The following is a 19,028-nucleotide window of genomic DNA, read 5'->3' as shown; positions in this document are numbered from 1 at the left end:
ATTAAATAAAAAGACAACTTTATCAACCAAATCAATAAAAATTAAAAAGAACTAATGAGTAACTCAAATATGTTTTCTGTGGGAAGATTTTGAAACTCCACACTTTGTGAATAATAAGGTTTACTGCATAGGTAATACTGAAAAGCTCAACACTCATAGCAAATGCTGCCTGGGCAGCCAACAGTGTGTAGGATGCTATGAGCAGTAACTGCTGCAAGCGAAGGGATACAGAATTCTCTAAATACTTGGAGGTTTCAGGGAAGAAGTGTCTAGAGAATGCTTCTAGTCAGGTTGTGATCTAACTGCATTTAGAGTCAAAGTATGAAGCTCTTGCTTGAGTCAGATGTTCTACATCAGACTATATAGCAAGTACAAGTCACAACATACACAGGAAAGACAATAAATCAAAACCAAACTGGTACACTAGACTTTAAAAGCCAGTTTGATTACTCTGCACATTTGCCAATTCCCATGTGTAAGATTACCTGCTGTGTTGTATGAATGAAAGTGTTAAATCCCATTACCTGATTTGCCTGTCATACATATGATAGTCAGCAGAGAAGTATTTATTGAGCCTCCCACAGATGAGTAATTTTAGAAACTATATTAACTAGAAAAGATCCAAGGGTAGAATAATTACTAAGCTCCTTTAAAAAGCAACAAATCCTGTGTTTCTTATAATAACCCAGCACAGAATTCATCCTCAAGACAACACTAGGCTAAAATAAAGAAAACTTGGTCTGAAGCACAGTCAAGATCTACAGTGAAGACAAACTGTGTTCGTGGCGCCTTATCTCGAACATGCCTTATCTCATTCACTTCTCCTCCAACTCACAAATGATGAAAGCAAGTTTCAGCAAGAACAGGCAACATAGGTACCAAAGCAGAGACAGCCAAACCAGGCACAGGCCTAAGGAAAGGGTTTTACATACATAATAAGGACTGAGCACACAGTGAGATTTCCAGAGCTTTTCCCCACCTACCTACAAATCATAGATAGGGACTTACACATTCCTATTATGACACTCAACCTTAATACTTGGCATTGCCCCCAGAGTGTCCCAGGGACAAGGCTGACAGAGCAGGACTACTGTTCCCTTGAACCATGCAGGCTCACCAGTAGTTCTGAATAACCCGGACCTTATTCTTGGAATTGTGGTCCTCTGTAAAATGTGTCACATAGAGTCTGGGGAAACTTTCCTCTTGTCTTTGTCATGCAAACTAGCCTTTCCCTTTAAATTACACTTTTAGATTGCTTGTTGCCTTAGGTTTAGCTGATCTCAAAATACTTTGAACTCTGTTCTTTACTCACTACTTCTTTGGCAATATTCTCACATGAGCATGAATGTTACTTTATCTCTTTATTTTCTGTTAAACACATGTTTGTATATACTTATTTACTTTGCAGGCTCAGGTTTACCTAAAGTTAGGAACTATTGAGGAAGATTTCACCATCCCTCTGTCCACTGTGGACTTGTCAGGAGCAAAATTCTTTTGTAGGAATAACACTCTTTGCCTCTCTACTTCTTCCTAAGCTTCAGCATCCCTCCCTAAGGGGGAAAAATATCTCACCTAGCTCTGAGTTTGAGAGCATGTCATCTCATCCCCTTTCCCTTTAGAAACTTCTTGCCTTCATAAACACTATTTTCTGCCTTACTTCTCCATGCAATATACATGACAGGGACAGGCCTCTAGAGGGATATGATTGAGTTTGTTCTTACTATGATTAGCAAACATTGTCAAAACATCTAAATCATGTTCTTCAAATTCCACTAATAAAGTTGATGTTTTGGTACCCATAAATACTGTCTTTTGCTGGTTTCCACAGTGGTTCTAAACTTTAGATGAAGAATATAATTTACTAACATCATCATATCATACTAGAGATAATTGTTACAGGATTACCATAAAAGCCAGGCATAGTAGTGCACATCTATAATCCGAGCACTCAGGAGGCAGAGACAAGATCACAAATTTAAGTCCAGCATGCTGGATACTTTTATGTCAACTTGAAACAAACTAAAGTCATCTGAGAATAGGAAAGCTCAATTAAGAAAATGATGGTTTCAGCAAAATTTCTACTAGACGTTCAAAGAAGAGCTAATACCAGTACAACTCAAATTATTCCACAAAATAGAAACTGACGGAACATTGCCAAATTCTTTTTATGAGGCCACAGTTACCCCAATACCCAAACCACACAAAGGCTAAGGCTCAACAAAGGAAGAGAATTACAGACCAATTTTCCTCATGAACATTTACACAGAAATATGTAATAAAATACTGGCAAACCAAATCCAAGAACACATCAGAAAGATCATCCACCATGATCAAGTGGGCTTCATCCCAGAGATGCAGGGATTGTTCAATATATGAAAATTTGTCAGTGTAATCTACCATATAAGAAAACTGAAAGGGAAAAAAAGCAAGATGATCTCATTAGATGCTGAAAAATACCCTTGACAAAATCCAACACCCCTTCATGACAAAAGTCTTGAAGAGATCAGAGATACAAGGTACATAACTAAACATAGTAAAAGCAATATACAGCAAGCCAACAGCCAACATCAAATTAAATGGAGAGAAACTCAAAGCAATTCCACTAAAATCAGGAACAAGACAAGACTGTCCACTCTCTCAATATCTATTCAATATAATACTTGAAGTCCTAGTAGAGCAATAAGACAACAAAGGGAGATCAAAGAGATACAAACTGGAAAAGAAGAAGGCAAAGTATTGCTATGTGAAGATGATATGATAGTATACATAAGTGACCCCAAAATTTATACTAGAGAACTCCTACATCTGATAAATATCTTTAGCAATATGGCTCAATACAAAATCAACTCAAAAAAATCAGTAGCCCTCTTAATATACAAATGATAAAAGGGCTGAGAAAGAAATCAGGGAAACAACACACTTCACCATAGCCACAAACAATATAAAATATCTTGGGGTAACTCTAATTAAACAGGTCTGTATGACAAGAACTTCAAGTCTTTGAAGAAAGAAATAGGAGAAGGTATCAGAAAATGAAAAGATCTTCCAGGCGCATGGACCTGTAGAATTAATAGATGTCCATCTTACTAAAAGCAATCTACAGATTCAAAGTAATGCCCATCAAAATTCCAACACAATTCTTTACAGACCTTGAAAGAACAATATTTAACTTCATATGGAAAAACAAAAAAACCCAGGATAGCTAAAACAATCCCATACAATAAAAGAGCTTCCAGAGGTATCAACATCCCTGATCTCAAGATCTACTACAGAGCTATAGTAGTAAAAACAGCCTGGTATTAGTATAAAAATAGACACATTGATCAATGGAATCAAATTAAAGACACAGGCATAAATCCACACACCTAGGGACACTTGATTTTCGGCAAAGAAGCCAAAACTATACAATGGAGAAAAGAGAATCCAGACATAAATACATACATCTATGGACACTTGATTTTTTTTTTTTTTTTACAAAGAAGGCAGAACTATACAATGGAGAAAAGAAAGTGTATTCAACAAATAGTACTGGCTATTGGATGTCAGCATGTAGAGGAATGCAAATAGATCCATATCAATCACCTTGCACAAAACTCTAGTCCAAATGGGTCAAAGACCTCAACACTGAACCTGATAGAAGAGAAAGTGGGAATAGCCTTGAAAGCATTGGTACAGGAGACAACATCCTCAACAGAATAAGAACAGCACAGACGCTGAGACTGACAATCAATAAATGGGGCCTCATGTACCTGAGAAGTTTCTATAAGGCAAAGGACACTGTCAATAGGATAAAATGGCTGCCAACAGATTGGGAAATGATTTTCACCAACCCTATATCTGACAGATGGATGATCTCTAAAATATATAAAGAACTCAAGAAACTAGACACCAAAAAAAATCTAATCAAAAACTGGGCTACTGATATAAGCAGAGAATTCTCAACAGAAGAATCTTAAAAGGCAAAGAACACTTAAAGAACTGTTCAACAACCTTAGCCATCAGGGAAATGCAAATAAAAATTCTCAGATTCCATCTTACATCTGTCAGAATGGCTAAGATCAAAAACACAAATAATAGCTTATGTTGGAGAGGGTGTGGAGCAAGGGGAACACTCCTCCATTGCTGGTGGGAGTGTAAACTTGTACAGCCACTTTGGAAATCAATATGGCAGCTTCCCAGAAAATTAGAAATCAATCTACCTCAAAACCCAGCAGTACCACTCTTGGGAATATACCCAAAGAATTCTCAATCATACCACAAGGACACTTGCTCAACTATGTTCATAGCAGCTTTATTTGTAATAGCCAGAAACTAAAAACAAGCTGGATGCCCCTCAACTGAGGAATAGATAAAGAAAATGTGGTACATTTACACAACGGCGTATAGCTCAGCTGGTAAAAACAGTGAGAGGAAATTTGTAGGCAAATGGATGGAACTAGAAAAAAAAGATCATCCTGAATGAGGTAACCCAGACCCAGAAAGATAAACAGGGTATGTACTCACTCATAAATGGGTATTAACTGTAAAGTAAAGGATAACATGCTACAGACCCAGAGAGGCTAGGTAACAAGGGGGGCATAAAGGGGTTATGCACGTATCTCCCAGGGAAGGGTAAATAGAGATCTCCTTGGTGGACTAAGGCAGGTAGGCATGGGAACTTGTGGGATTGGGTTGCAGAGCAGGCAGAGGGGTAGAGTACTGATAAAGATGACTGGAAAGAGGGGCTTTACAGAGTCAGATAGAAGTCTGAGGCAAGAGAAACTCCCATAGGTCTACAAGGAAGGCCCCAGCTAAGACTCTAGGCAGCAGTAGAAGCATAGCCTGAACTGGCCATCTCCTATGATCAGATTGGTGACTACCCAGGTTGTCAGTGAAGAGCCTTCATCCAGTGACGGATGGAGGCAGATTCAGAGACCCACGGCCAAACGGCCAAACATTGGGCCAAGCTCAGGGAGTCCTGCTGAGGAGAGTATAGGAGCCAGGGGGTCAGGGGCATGGCAGGAAAGCCTACATGAGCCTTCTCATGGGCACTCACAGAGTCTGAACCAACAACCGGGAGCCTACATGGGACTGACCTAGGCCCTCTGCATGTATGTGACAGTTGTGTAGTTTGGTCTACTTGTGGGATTCCCAGCAATAGGAGCAGGACTGTCCCTGGTACTTTGGCTGGCTCTTGGGAATGTCTTTCTTGTGCTGGATTGCCTTGCTGAACCTGAATACAGGGGAAGGTGCTTAGTCATATGGTAACATGACAAGCCATGCTTTGCTGATGCCCATGGAAGGCCTGCTCCTTTCTGAATGATTATGGAGGAGTGGTGAATTGAGAGGGAAGAGGAGGGAGGAAGAAGGAGCGAGAGGGTGAGAAGGGAGGGGAGGCTATATTTGGCATGTAAAATAAATAAATTAATTTAAAAAAAAAAAGAAAATGCTTCCATAATCAAGCTGTAGGGCATTTTTGTAATTAGTTACTGATGTAGGAGGCCCAGCCCATTGTGGGTGGTGCTATATTTGGGCTGAAGATCCTAGGTTGTATAAGAAAGCAGGCTGAGCAAGCCATGTTGAGCAAGTCAGTAAGCAGTACACCTCCATGGGCTCTACATCATCAGCTCTAGCCTCCAGGTTCCTCCCCGAAGGAGTTTCTGTCCTGACTTTCTTTAATGATGGACTATAATTTGGAAATGTAGCCAAATAAACCCTTTCTTCCCCAGCTTGCTTATTGGTCGTGGTGTTTCATCACAGCAATAGAAACCTTTATTAAGAGCCAGTTTGGCTGCACAGCCAGTTCTAGGCCAGTTCTAGAGCTACATAGCACGACTGTCTCAAAAACAAGCAATACACAAAGGATTGCACTAGAAATATTGTGTTTGGTAGAACATAAAGCACATTTTCTATATAAGTAATTCATATTTCAGTTTTATCATTTCTTTCATGAATCTCCTTCATGGTAAACTTTTATGACCTATTTCTTCCAATGACTGATATTTGATTAAATCAAGCAACAATACATTTAAGTTTAATATTTAATTGAAGCAAGATATTCTCCAACCAAAGTATTCAGTTGTACAATATTTATTTTTAATATATTAATATAATTTGAATTTCCCAAATCAGTTTTAAGAAATACCACATTTGAATGCACTCTAAAGTTGTGAGAACTATATCTATCTTGACTACAAAGGTTTATTTTTTTTCAATACTAGAGATCAGATATTGGATGTTATGCATGCTAGGCAAGAATTCTACTATTAAGCCATATCCCCAGCTCAAAGAAGTTTTTTTTTTTAATCTTTGTGTGAGTGTGAGTGAGTGAATGTTTGTGTGTATGTGTATGCAAGTATACAGCATATATGGAGAGGAGAGAATCACCTTGAGTGTTGTGCACCCTGTTTAAAAGAAGGCCTTTTGTTGTTCACTAATGCACATGCCAGGCTAGCCAGCCCTCAACCTTCTGGGGCTTCTCTTATGTCCATCTCTGATTGCCTCATAGGAGAAATGGGATTACCAATGTACAGCACTACATCCAGTCTTAAGTGTGTTCTGTGAATCTGATCTGAGATCCTTAAATATGCACACTGTAGGAAGCATTTTACCTACTGGGCTATCTTCCAAGCTCAAAGATTTTTAAACCTGGTAACTGAGAAACTAAAACTGGAAATATGTATGCCAGATAATCCTGCATGTTTTTAAACCAGGAATTGTTCCTGGATTTACTTCCACAAAGTTTAAATTACTCCTAACAATAAGCTGCTGAAAGAGACACATGAACATTTCAAGGTTGCTAGACTTCCCATCCTTAACAGAGATAGCCATGCTCACAGCTAAAGCAGCTCTTCAAGTAACAGTGTGCTAAGTAGTCCTAAATCGTTTGTACTCCACCTCTCAATAGCTTCATAACATTTTGGTAGAAGACCTAACCATGTAGAATGTAAAAGTATGGTTTCCTGAGTTCAGATCTGGACTCTCTTACTCAACAGCGAGGAACTATACACAAACCATAGCCTGCTTCTCAGTTTTCCATCTGTAAACTGAGAATGATAATAGCCCTTGCTGGAAAGTGTTGTTTTACATAAATTACTGTGTGGAATGTGCTTAGAACTATCTAAGACACATCTTACCATCCAATGGCATATACATGTTAGCTATTATTTTTGTTATTTTTAAGAAATGTAATACTCTGGGTTCATGCCCCCATAATTCACAAAGTGAAGGATGATATTATGTCTAGACATAACCATTTGTAGACAAGGTCTGTTCTTTGAAGTAGCACCAATGTCACAGAAAAACTCTTAGAAAAGCCCAAAGAGTCAGCACTACCTGAGGTACTAGAAGGCCTGGTGGCTGGCTAATAATTACATCAACATTCTCTAGCCAAAGACTGTAAGAGCCCCATCTACAGTGACACAAACTGGATTTATTGATTCATTTCAAGCAGGGAAAACAAGCACCATAGGGACCCAGAGGGAACCCCAATAAGACAGTGTTAGGAAGAATTTATTACAGGGGTTGAGTCTAGGGAATGTCCAAGGAAATAAGGATCCTCCTCGGATTGGATGCTGTCTAAAAGCAGGGATAATTCTAACTGAGCATCTTAACATTTTTAATCCAATCATTGGAAGATAAAAGCTGAAGTAACACTATAATTGGAACAGAGGCAATGGTCACTCAATAGCCAGGAAAGAGGATCGTTTGATCATTTTCTTGGTTGATGGTGTTCTTACTTTTACCTGTTCAGAGATTCCATGAAGAAGCTGTTTCTGTCTAGCTGCACTACAGGCTCTACATTGTTTTGTATCTGATGTTGGTGTCCTGTGAAAAGTACTTACCTGAAGAAGGAAGTTCCTGCCCTTCCCCAAGGCAATGCCAAAATGAAGGCCTTGAAAGCTAAGAAGGCAGTGCTGAAAAGTGTCCACAGCCACAGAAAGAAGATTCACACTAAGAGGTTTTCGGCCCCCCCCACCCCACCCCACAAGTTTCTCCACACACGCAGCAAACCAGATCAAGCTGAACTGAAAAAGTATAAAAGGTATATAGTGAGCAACTCCCAGGCAGGTTCTCCGTTGGGGCTAGAAGAGTTATGCCCTCAATTGAAAGCTGGGAGATTTCATCAGTTGTAGGTGAGGGCTGAATTTGTCCACACAAGTGTGGTCAAAAGCTCAGCACTTAGGCAGGGTCTCGGGCAGTGGGCAGCTTCAAAGGAGGAAGCTTCAGTAGCCACCAACAATGTAGCACTGGACTTTTTGCCCCTTTTCCTTTGTTCAGAGACTCTCTGAGCAAGTAGTCGAAAAAGGGGAAGAGGGGGAAGGGAAGGAAGAGCCAAAAGAGACAGGAATGGGCTTTCTGGACCATGCAGGGGGGAGCTGGAGGCTCCAACTGAACATGCACGCCACCCACCTTCAGGAGACCCAAGACCCTACAGCTCGGGAGGTAACCCAAATACCCTTGAAAGAGAGCTCCCAGGAGAGACAATCGTTTTCTTTATTATTTTATAATTTAATTAATTTTACATCAGCCATGGGTTTCCCCTGTCCTCCCCCCTCCCACCCCTGCCCTCCCCAGACTCCCCCCCATTCCCATCTCCTCCAGGGCAAAGAATCCCCTCCAAGGATTCAGCTCAACCTGGTAGATTCAGTCCAGGCCGGAGGGAGAGACAATCTTGACCACTATGCCATCTGACCACTGAAGAAGACAGGAGACAACATACTTGTGTTCATTGTAGATGTCAAGGTCAACAAGCACCAGATAGAAGAGGCTGTAAAGAAAGACTATGACACTGCTGTAGCCAAAGTCAGCACCCTCACAAGGCCTTATAGAGAGAAGAAGCCATATGTTTGATTGGCTCCTGATTATGATGCTGTGGATGTTGCACTGGGATCATCTAAACTGAGTCCAACTGGCTAATTCTATACACTATTCTATTCTATATACTTTTTTCACCATAAAAGTTGGGGTGGGGGGCAGTGCTTACCTTCCCACAAGAGAACTCCACACATTCAAGGTGAATACTTGGAAAGCTCCTGCCTAACAGAGAATTTTCTGTTTCTCAAACTAGATAAGGTTTTAACCAAATGTCAGGGCTGATAAGAAAATAGTAACTATCGCTGTTATTACATATACTGTTGGGTTTAGTTTAAAGCCTTTTATAATTGTGTAACTTGAGCCTCAGAATAACCCAGGTAAGTAGGGCAGAGGGCCTTCCCTTACTCAACTCCAGAGACTCCCAGCATATTTCTTGCAAACAATACCTTCCCAGTATAAATAATGCCTTCTGCAGTTGTAATCCAAGACTTCCCTTCAAGTTCTCCCTAGAAATCTATCTGTTCTAGTGCTGGTGTTGGAGCTGATTAGTCACAGTCTCGGCTTCTACATGGCTGTGCTAACCAGCCTGTTAAAACTTAATAAACTCCAGAGGCTGCAACAGTGAGGATGGTTTTGCCTTTTGTCCACAGCCATGTGTCTGCTGAGACAGGATCTTTAAAAGGGTACTGAACTCACATCCGCTTTCACATAGTAGCTTCCTAAAACAAAAATAACTCTGCTGCCTTAAAAGTTAATATTCCTCCACATGCTTTGCTTACAACTTTGGAATGAATGACAGGGAACAGGATTTTTGAGCTGCAAGGGGGGAAAAAAAGGAAAGAACAAAACATTCTGCTAAATTCAGGCACTGAAATTCCAAGATTTAGACAAAACAGCTAGTTATGGGTTCTTGTACATTCTGGGAAACCTGCCAAATAAAATCCCAAAGGAAAACGGAAATTCCCAGGAAACTTTTGTGATAATAAATCTTTGTCCAGCACCATCTTTTCGCAGCTGGGAATTTCCCTTTTCACTCTCTTTCTCCACTTTGACATTGTACAAAGTGAAACTGAAAACACACCACACCACTGGCTGTTATCGAACCCAAGCAGTTCCCAGAAAGAAGACAGACTGTGATCCAAACAGATGTGTTTCAGCATACTGACCAGCAACTCACAAACTGTCACTTCTAGAAAGTCACATAATCCCTGTGAACGCTACTTTCACTATTTGCCCCAAATGGTGTCTTCCTGACACTGAGAGGAAACTTGAGCAGCACACTTACCACCTGTGGCCACGTGTTCTGGCATCCTGTCTTCCCCAGGACACTCAAAGCATTCCAACTTCAGAGACATTGACTTCCTTGTCTTTGTACTTCCAGCACTTAGGATGATGGTGTATAAAATGTCTGTTAAATGTGTTGCCTAGAGGTGGCTGTGCTGGAGATCTGAATTAACAGGAAGGTCCAATTTTCATTTGCACATCACTTAATCACAGCTGAAGGTCTTACCTACTTGGCACACATTAAAAATCAGTGACATGGCAGCTCACAGAAGATATTCCCTTTCCTGGACTCTGTGGGTACCAGTTGTAGTGTACATAAAATTAAATAAAATTAAGAATTTTAGCCAGGTGTGGTAGCACACACTTTGAATTCCAGCACTAAGGAGGTGAGGCAATCAGATCTCTCTAAGTTCAAGATCAGCATGGTCTATGTAGTGAGTCCAGGAGATCCAGGGTTATGTAGAGAGGCCTTGTCTCAAAAGGAAAAAGAATTAAAAAAATAATAATACTGAGGAAACCTAAAATGTTCCTTAATAGATATATAATTGAACAACGATAGCATACCCATACCATGCAATACTCTTCAGCAATTATAAAAAGCTATTGATACAAACAAACTCTCCCATGGATCTCAAGGGTACAATGCTGAATAAGGTAAGGCAATCTCAAAACATTACATATTTTATAATTCCATTAACATACTTATTATGGTTTATATATGATGTATCCTTCCAAAAGCCCCATACATTAAAGGCTTAGAGTCCCCAGCTGGTAACAACACTGAGAGGTGATTAGATCAGGAGGCTTGCTCCATTTATTGGTAATATATTGATTAGCTCACAACTGAATGGGTTAGCAGAAATCAGGGGCCTACCTGAAGAAAATGGACCACTGCAGGTATTGGTAGCATGCTGTCTTTGAAAGACAAAGCTTGTCCCCTGTCCTTCCTTATTTCTCTATGCTTCCTAGTAAACAGGTTTGCTCTACACAGGATCCCTGCCATTATGTACTGTCTCAATGGAGCCCAAAACTAAGAGGCAAGATATCTTCCGCCTTGAAAGAGATTTCCTCAGGTAATCTGTCATAGTAGTGGAAAAGCTATTTTGAAACAACAAAACAATAGCAAAGCAAAACAGATTCACGATTACAGACATTCACCTTCTGTCAGCAATGAGGGGCAATCTGTTCAAGTCCTCTCTCCCCATAACTTCATACTATCTTCCCCCTATGTATGCCTGTCTTGGTATCCAAATATCTTCTCCTTTTTAAAGAAATTTGGGGTGTGTATGGGGGGGGAGGGTGTCTTTCTATGTACCACAAGCTGACCTGAAACCCATGAGCCTTCTGCCTCAACTTCCCAAGTAATGGGATTACAGGTATGTCCCACCACACCTGATCCATTTTTTTCCTTTTCATCTGAAGAGTCATCTTTGATTAAGGTCTAGACTAGTAAGCTTACCTTAACCAGATCTACCTTAGACATTTTCCTGTGGCTGTGATAAAATACCCTGGCTAAAGCAACCTAAGGAAGGAGGAGTTTACTTTAGGCTCAGAATTGGAAGGTACAATAGATTACCGCAAGGAAGTCAAGGCGTTAAAAGCTGGAAACAGGTGGTCATATGGTGTCCACAGGAAGAAGAGGGTGGTCAATGTTGCGCTTGTAAGCACGGGCACAGTAAAGAAACCACTGAAATGGCTGCTCCGTGACTGGGAGTAAAGAGTTTACTGTGGATAAGAGAGAGAACATCCAAGGTCAAGAGAAAGGGAGCACTCTGGACATGGCCAGGGTCATCTGTGAGAGAAGCGAGAAGAGCAGAGAAGAGCAAGAACAGCAGCAGTGGCAGGGGAAAACCTTGCTGTCATATAGAGAACTAAGGGGTGTCTGGGAGAAGGGAGGCCTGTGAACTGCTACAGTCTGGGAGCTAGTGTCTGGAGAAGTGGGGGAGGTGAGATGGCCAAGGAGGCTAGCTTGGACTTCGAAATGCACTTGTTATGAAGGTGTCTGGAGACTACCATTGGCTTTGGTATGTACTATAGGAACATGTCAACAGGGAGCCAGATGTTCCATCTGACCAAGGAGGGCTTTATAGAAAAGTGGCTCTTTCTGGCAGACAGAAATCCACTTAAAAAGATTCCCCAAGGAATGGATTTTCTAATCTGCTTTGATGTAAGAAGATACTGATGAAATAAAATGTTCATAGGATTACTGAGTCTGAAAAGCAAATTGGTCATTGAAGATGACAAAGAATAAAGAAGACATGATACCTCTCTTCAAAGTATCTTTAAATCCCCCAGACCTTTTCCAAAAGTAATGTGGAAGGATAATTTTAAATGATCTGAAGCAGAATTAAAATTACTTGATATAACACAAGTAGATAATTTGAAGACCAGAAGAACATTTAGAATGTTAGAGGATTATAACATGAAAAACTTCTAGCCAATAGAAATAGTTTGTTTAAATTATAGTGAATGCCATTCACAAGGAAATGTTCAAGAAACTGGCTCACTTTCACTGGGTATTCTAGCATTAGACAGCATTACAGCTGTCTGTGTTAGCTCAGTGTCGCCATGCTTTATTTCATTTTCATTATTGTACAGAAAGACAGGTTAACCTTCTGAATTAGTCCCTTTTTGTTGCTGTGGTAAAATATTGTGAGCAAAAGCAACTTATGGAAGCTTATTGTGGCTTACAATTCCAGCCAAGAGTCCACAGTGGTGGAGAAGACATGGCAGCACATGACCAGAACAGGAAGTGGAAAGATCACATCATCCATCATAAACAAGAAGCAGAGAGAGTCTGAACTGGAAGCAGGGGGAGGATATAAGACCATAAAACCCATCCCTAATCATGTGCTCCCTCCAGCAAGGCTGTAACTCTTACATTTCCCCAAACAGCGCCACCAACCTGGGATTAAGTGTTCTAATGCCTGAGCCTATGGGGACAGATCTCATCCTAGCCACCTTCTTAACATTTGTTAGAACGCTAAGTGATAAAGATACTACTTTCTATTAACATATACTCCAGAAATAGTGTGTTAGGAAATGCCATATTGAAAGGTTAGTTTTAGTGTAGTCTTTACTAGTAACTCTGCTTAGCTTTTCCTGTTGACTGATAAAGCAATTTAATTTAGCTAATTATCTTAGAAAAACACTTCATTTAATCATAGGATTGACTATAGAATATTCACAAAGAATAAGAAACACTGTTTATTAACTGTGAGAACTGGACAACTTTCTAACTCCTTGTATAAGATTCCACATCACTAAGATTAAAGCAATTTTGATTTGGAGTAGGACCGTTCCAAATGTACCCCAGTTGTTCAATCACCTGTGCACACCAATTTCTCCAGCATTTGTGTTTGTAGACTTTTCTAGATGTTTTGAATGTGAGATGGCTGAAATTCTTGGAATTCTGTTTCTTTTTGTTTTCTGTTCTGTTCTGTTTTATAACATTCTTTCTTGTGATCTCCCCCCTCAGCCTCTCAAATGTGGCCTTTTAAGTGAAGGGAGTCAGATAACGGCCTGGTAGGCAGACAGGGAATCAGACCATACATAAACAAAATTGCAAACTTCTGACTTTCCCCACAAGTGGGCCTTTCTGGCTGACTTACCTGGGCATGCTCTAGGCAGGCCCCGGCTATGTCAAAGCTTGCACAGTGACATCCTATGGACCTACTCTCCTGTTTCCAAGCTGATCAATCCAAAAAGGGGGAGGAAGGACCATCCTATAGTACCAACACACCTAAAAATCCCAGTCCTCCAGGGCAAAGCAGATTTCGGTTTCTACCTCCTCCCTACTTGTAACCAGTCCGTTCTTTTGTGTGGTATGTGTATGGTGTGTGCTGTGTATGTGTGATGTCTGTGTCGTGTGATTTGTGTATGTGGTGTGTGGTGTATGTATGTGTGGTATGTGGTGTGTGTGTATGTATATATTGCACACATGCCCACTTTACTTTTAACAAATCTTGATTACTTGTTGTGACTGTGATTTTTTTGTCTTCTAGTTCTTAAATTGTTGGAGAAAATGAACTCAATCCATGACCCTAGATGGTAACATATACCAACATCACTGCATTTGTGCTTTTTAGAAAAAGTGCTTTCTTTCTTTTTCTAAAAGAAGATTTATTTATTTATTTAATGTGCACTAGTTTTGGTTTTGTTTGTTTGTTTGTTTGGGTTTTTTGTCTATATATACTCTGTTTGAGGGTGTCAGGTCCCCTGGAACTGTAGTGAGAGACAGTTGTGAGCTGCCATGTGGGTGCTGGGAATCGAACCTGGTTCCTCTGGAAGAGCAACCAGTGCTCTTAACCTCTGAGACATCTCTCCAGCCCCGAAAAAAAAAAAAAAATGCTTTCTTTTGCAAAATGTTTGTGTCTTATTTCTACACAAGACATGAATGACTTAAAGTTGCTATGCTATTTCCTAAACTAATGCAAAACAGGCACAAATAAACTTCATTCCCAATAAAATTTTGGCATAGTTTTATAGGATTTTGAATAAATGAGTTCAACATACAGATGTGACGCTTATTTTTGAGGCCAATTTGTCCATTTCATCTAAGCTTCTGTTTCTTATTTAGTAGATGTACTTCCATATTAATATCTTTGAAGCTTTCTATCTTTAATTAGTTGATTATAGAAATATAATGTATATATGCAAACTTAACTGAGACTCTATACATATAGTTCAATTCCATATATAAGTAAGTATATATTCTTAAAGTTTTTCCTATGTACTTATATATTTAGGTTTTTTGTTTGTTTGTCTTTGGAGACAGGGTTTCTCTGTGTAGTTGTGTCCTGGAACTCACTCTGTAGCCCAGGCCTCAAGCTCAGAGATCCCTCTGCCTTCCAGAGTGCTGGGTTAAAGGTGCGTGCCACCTCTACCTGGCTTATTTTTATTTTTATTTATGTGTGTGTGCGTCTCACCTGCAGAAGCCAGAAGAGGGGGTCAGATCCCCTGGAGCAAGAAGTACAGGCTGCTGTGAGCCACCAGATGTGGTGCCAATAACAAAACTCAGGTCCTCTGAAGAACAGCAAGTCCTCTTAACATCGTGCGTATTATCTCCAGCCCAAGGACACATACTTCTAAACTGTAGACTTGTAAAAACTATGAAGAACTAAAGTATAGGAAAGGATCTATCGATGTTTTATATATATAAGGGACACAATTACAGACTTGGTATCCTGGTAGGTGTAGGATCATGAAACTAAATCGTTCACAAATATGAGGTATCATCATATTTGTGCCAAACGCCCTATTGAACAGTCATCTAAGTAGAAAGGTATTTAAAGTAGAAAGATAGAATAGTGATTGTGTTTGGGTAATTTGTTTACTTCTTTTTGGACAGCAGCCTTCCCAAACACAAGAAATGGTTATGTTTTTCAATTTCCAAAGCTTGTAGGCTTTGGAGAATACAAGAAGAAAGAGTTTCCTGGTAGAAGAGCATGTCACAGGAGCTGAACCCCTCAATTTGTCATACTATGACAGCGCTTACCTCCCGACCTCACTCCTGAAGTGACAGCCACTGAGTAAAGACAGGAGTGGAGGCGAGCAGATGGTGACGCTCAGGAAGTGGGATGGTGTGGAAGTCACCAGGCTACCCAGCAGGAGTTACCCCCACCCCATCACTTCTGAGGTTTGGAGACTAAGGCAGACAGCGGGCCAAAGGAAAATCCGGCCTACCCACCTGACACCGGCGTGGACGCCACTGCAGGGACTTTCCCCAGAGGAAAAGTGCTCCAGGCCTGCGTGGAGCCCACACGGCTGGGAGAGGGCCGGGAGGGGCGCGGAGGGCCGGGAGGGGCGCGGAGGGCCCGGAGCCCCGGCAACCCCTGAGCCCCGCCTCTGATGACGTTACCCCGGGAGCCTGAGGGGGCGGGGCCTGTGGAGGGCGGGGTCTGCGGTGGGAGGGACCTGAGGAGAGAGGGGTCTAAGGAGGGCGGGGCCGGCGTGGGGCGGGGCCTGCGGAGAGTGGAGCCTGCGGAGGGAGGGGCCGGCGGAGAGAGGGGCCTGCGGAGGGCGGGGCCTGCGGAGAGAGGGGCCGGCGGGGGGCGGGGCCTGCGGAGAGTGGAGCCTGCGGAGGGAGGGGCCTGAGGAGGGAGGGGCCATCAGGGGCGGGGCCAGGGTAGGAGAGGTAGGCTACGGAGTTGGGTGGAGGAAGGAAACCGCAGAAGAAGCAGGAGGGAGGAGCGCGGAGCCTGGAGGAGGGCGGAGGAAGGTCCGCCCTGGCGCGGCCGCAGACCGGACGGGCTCCTTGGGACAGCCGGCCGGGCCGGAACTGCAGCGACCGCGCGGGAATGGGCTGCCCAGCGAGCTAAGGCCGCACAGCACCGGCCAAGGCGGCCAGGGTCGAGCGGAGGGCCGCTCAGCCAGAGCCATGAACGGGGACGCCATCTGCAGCGCGCTGCCTACCATCCCCTACCACAAGCTCGCCGACCTGCACTACCTCAGCCGCGGCGCCTCGGGCACCGTGTCGTCGGCACGCCACGCAGACTGGCGCGTGCGGGTGGCCGTGAAGCACCTGCACATCCACACGCCGCTGCTCGACAGGTAGGGTGCCGCTGCGGGCCTCACGCAGACGCGGGCCCGCATGGCCACAGTCCGGCCGCACTGACCGTGATGCTCCCAGCTCCCCGCAGCTGCCAGTCCTCGGCCCTGGGGCTAGCCCCGGTCCACGTGAGGAACTGCCCTGGCCGTGCGTCAGACTTTCCAACTCGCCTCTCCTCCCATCCGTGGTGTCCACTCTCCTCCAAAAACCTGCAATCACGGCCACCTCTAAAAGCCTGTTTATTGAACTTGACGTGTATTGATACAGTGCATGTAGGTTAAGCTTTATTTTTAGCTAGCTGTTAGCCATGAGAGCTGTGGAGCTCCTGAAACCGGGCTCTCGGGAAATGAAATATGCAGTAAGTGCAAAATACACAGCGGATTTTGAACATTTAGTACTTTAAAAGAAAAAAAAAAAAAAGTACCGGTGTTTTTATATTGACTACATGTCAAAATATTTTTCTAGGGTTATATATGTGTTTCGCCCCATATTTTTATTCATCAGTGCTTCTCCAGAGCCTGCATGTTTTGGTTTGATTTGGTTGGTTTTGTCTTGTTTGTGGTTTGTTAGGTGCAGTCATGAAGTTCAGATAACAAACTCTTCATTGGCAGTTGTTAGTCGAGCTCTTTGGAAGTCCTCAAAGGAAGTGTGGCAGGCGCTGCTTTTGTAACAGTAAATTGAATTCAAAGATTGTTAAATGGTCAAAAATTATGATTACAAAAAAATTGACTGATACTATTTGGGTCCAGTTTCCACATCAGAAAAAAAAAAAAAAAGAGAGAGTAGCTTTGGTTTCTGTTTCCAGGAAAACACTACAACTAAACACCATGGATCTGTGACTGTATGTGTTAGTCAATGGGCCTAGTCAGTAATACTCTTGTGTATTTTCCTTTCGTCAAGAATTTAACTAGACCTCATTCAGTTCTTAATGCACTCACATCTGTGGTTGCAATGTTCTCTTCTCCTGGATCTAGTGTGAAAATGCAGCGATAGTAGCGGCCCCATTGACCAGAGGCTCTTCATGTCTGGTATAGGTCAGATCCAGCATCAGCTACCTCTTTTGGCTTCAGCCATACTAGAATGAATATTGGGCTTTCATATGCCTGTAGCTTTTTTTTTCCCCCACCATGTGCTAGATCACATTGTAGTTTGGAACACTAAAATTCGTTGTGTACCACGATCCAAATTCAGTAATGTACAAGGTGTGGTGCCTGTTTATACTGGGCCTTATTTATAGTCAGTGGAGCCAGTGCTGGGTAATGTATGGGTATGCAGCACTAATACACTACTAAGTACACCAAAGCCAGTTGATTTCTCACTTTGGATTCTGCTTTTCAAGATTTTAATTTACCTAAGCTTTGTGCTTTTTGTGAACCAAGGGATAAAGATGGAGTTGCTTTCCCATATTCACCAACCACTTCATTATATAATTTCATTCAATTGGATAGAAAATTATCTTCCTAAGACCAACAAAATCCTGTGACCTTACTACATTGCTTTCATTTCTCTTGTTGCCTAAGATCTTAGCAAGTGGATAGGCCTAGGCTGATGCAATTGACTTTGGGTGTCTTATTTCCTCACTTACAAAATATGAATAATAAACATGTATGTATATTATGCTCTCGTGTAGATAAAGTACCCATTGTTCTTTAAGATGGATGACCTGGAAGGAAAATAAGTTTATATGACGTTACATGTTATTTTAATGATTAATGAGTCATTCTTTGTAGCCAATGAGTGGGTCTTCCTACCTTAATGGATAGATGGCTCCTATTGGTTGTTCAAGTACGCTAGAGATGGGGTAACCATTTCCTATTGAAATTTTGAGTTGGGTAATTTTGGTGATTTAATTATTGAAACTGTCTTTTACAGTTTGGGCTTTTTTTAATCTTTTAATTTTACTTTCCCCCTCAGTCTTGTTGAAATCTAACCTTACAAACCATCCAGCTTGCTTTTCTGGTCAAACAAAAGCATAGGAAAAACATAGACCTTAGAGTACCAGGACTACACTTTGAATCTGACTTGATCCTGTCACTTTGCATTGTTCTGGTCACCAGAGGATCATTCCTTTTTCTGAATCTGGGTGCCCCTATATGGAAAGCAGAGACAATGGAACCAGCTTTAGAGAGTTGGTTCAAGGTTTGGAGTGCATATAAAGTGGCTTACAGGAAGAAAGAATACATCAGCGCGTGTGTGTGTGTGTGTGTGTGTGTGTGTGTGTGTGTGTGTGTGTGTGTATGTGTTGGTGTTTGTGTTAGTGTATACACATGTTGTATGTGCTGGTCCATGTGCATGATATGAAGGCCAGGGATCCACTTCAGGTATTATTTCTCAGGAGTACCATTTATCTTGGGGGTGAGGAGAGGAAAGTTGTGTTTTGAAGTGTTACTGCTGTTGA

At 41.9% G+C, this 19,028-nt stretch overlaps 1 protein-coding gene and 1 pseudogene across 1 annotated transcript in view; one reads left to right on the top strand and one right to left on the bottom strand.

Annotated features, from left to right (window-relative positions):
- LOC118577127 overlaps positions 1-15,901 on the bottom strand; it is a 238,297-nt pseudogene extending 222,396 nt beyond the window's left edge.
- Positions 15,902-16,206: 305 nt separating this feature from the next.
- Positions 16,207-19,028, top strand: part of Ripk2 (receptor interacting serine/threonine kinase 2) — a 31,785-nt gene continuing 28,963 nt past the window's right edge. The window contains exon 1 of the mRNA XM_036179413.1: positions 16,207-16,632. Coding sequence (XP_036035306.1) covers positions 16,460-16,632 — 173 coding nt within the window. The 5' untranslated portion in view covers positions 16,207-16,459. The remainder of the gene's footprint in view (positions 16,633-19,028) is intronic.

Source organism: Onychomys torridus, chromosome 2 (genome assembly GCF_903995425.1).
Source record: "Onychomys torridus chromosome 2, mOncTor1.1, whole genome shotgun sequence".
Classification (NCBI taxonomy): Eukaryota; Metazoa; Chordata; class Mammalia; order Rodentia; family Cricetidae; genus Onychomys; species Onychomys torridus.
This window is presented reverse-complemented; position numbering and strand designations above follow the sequence as displayed.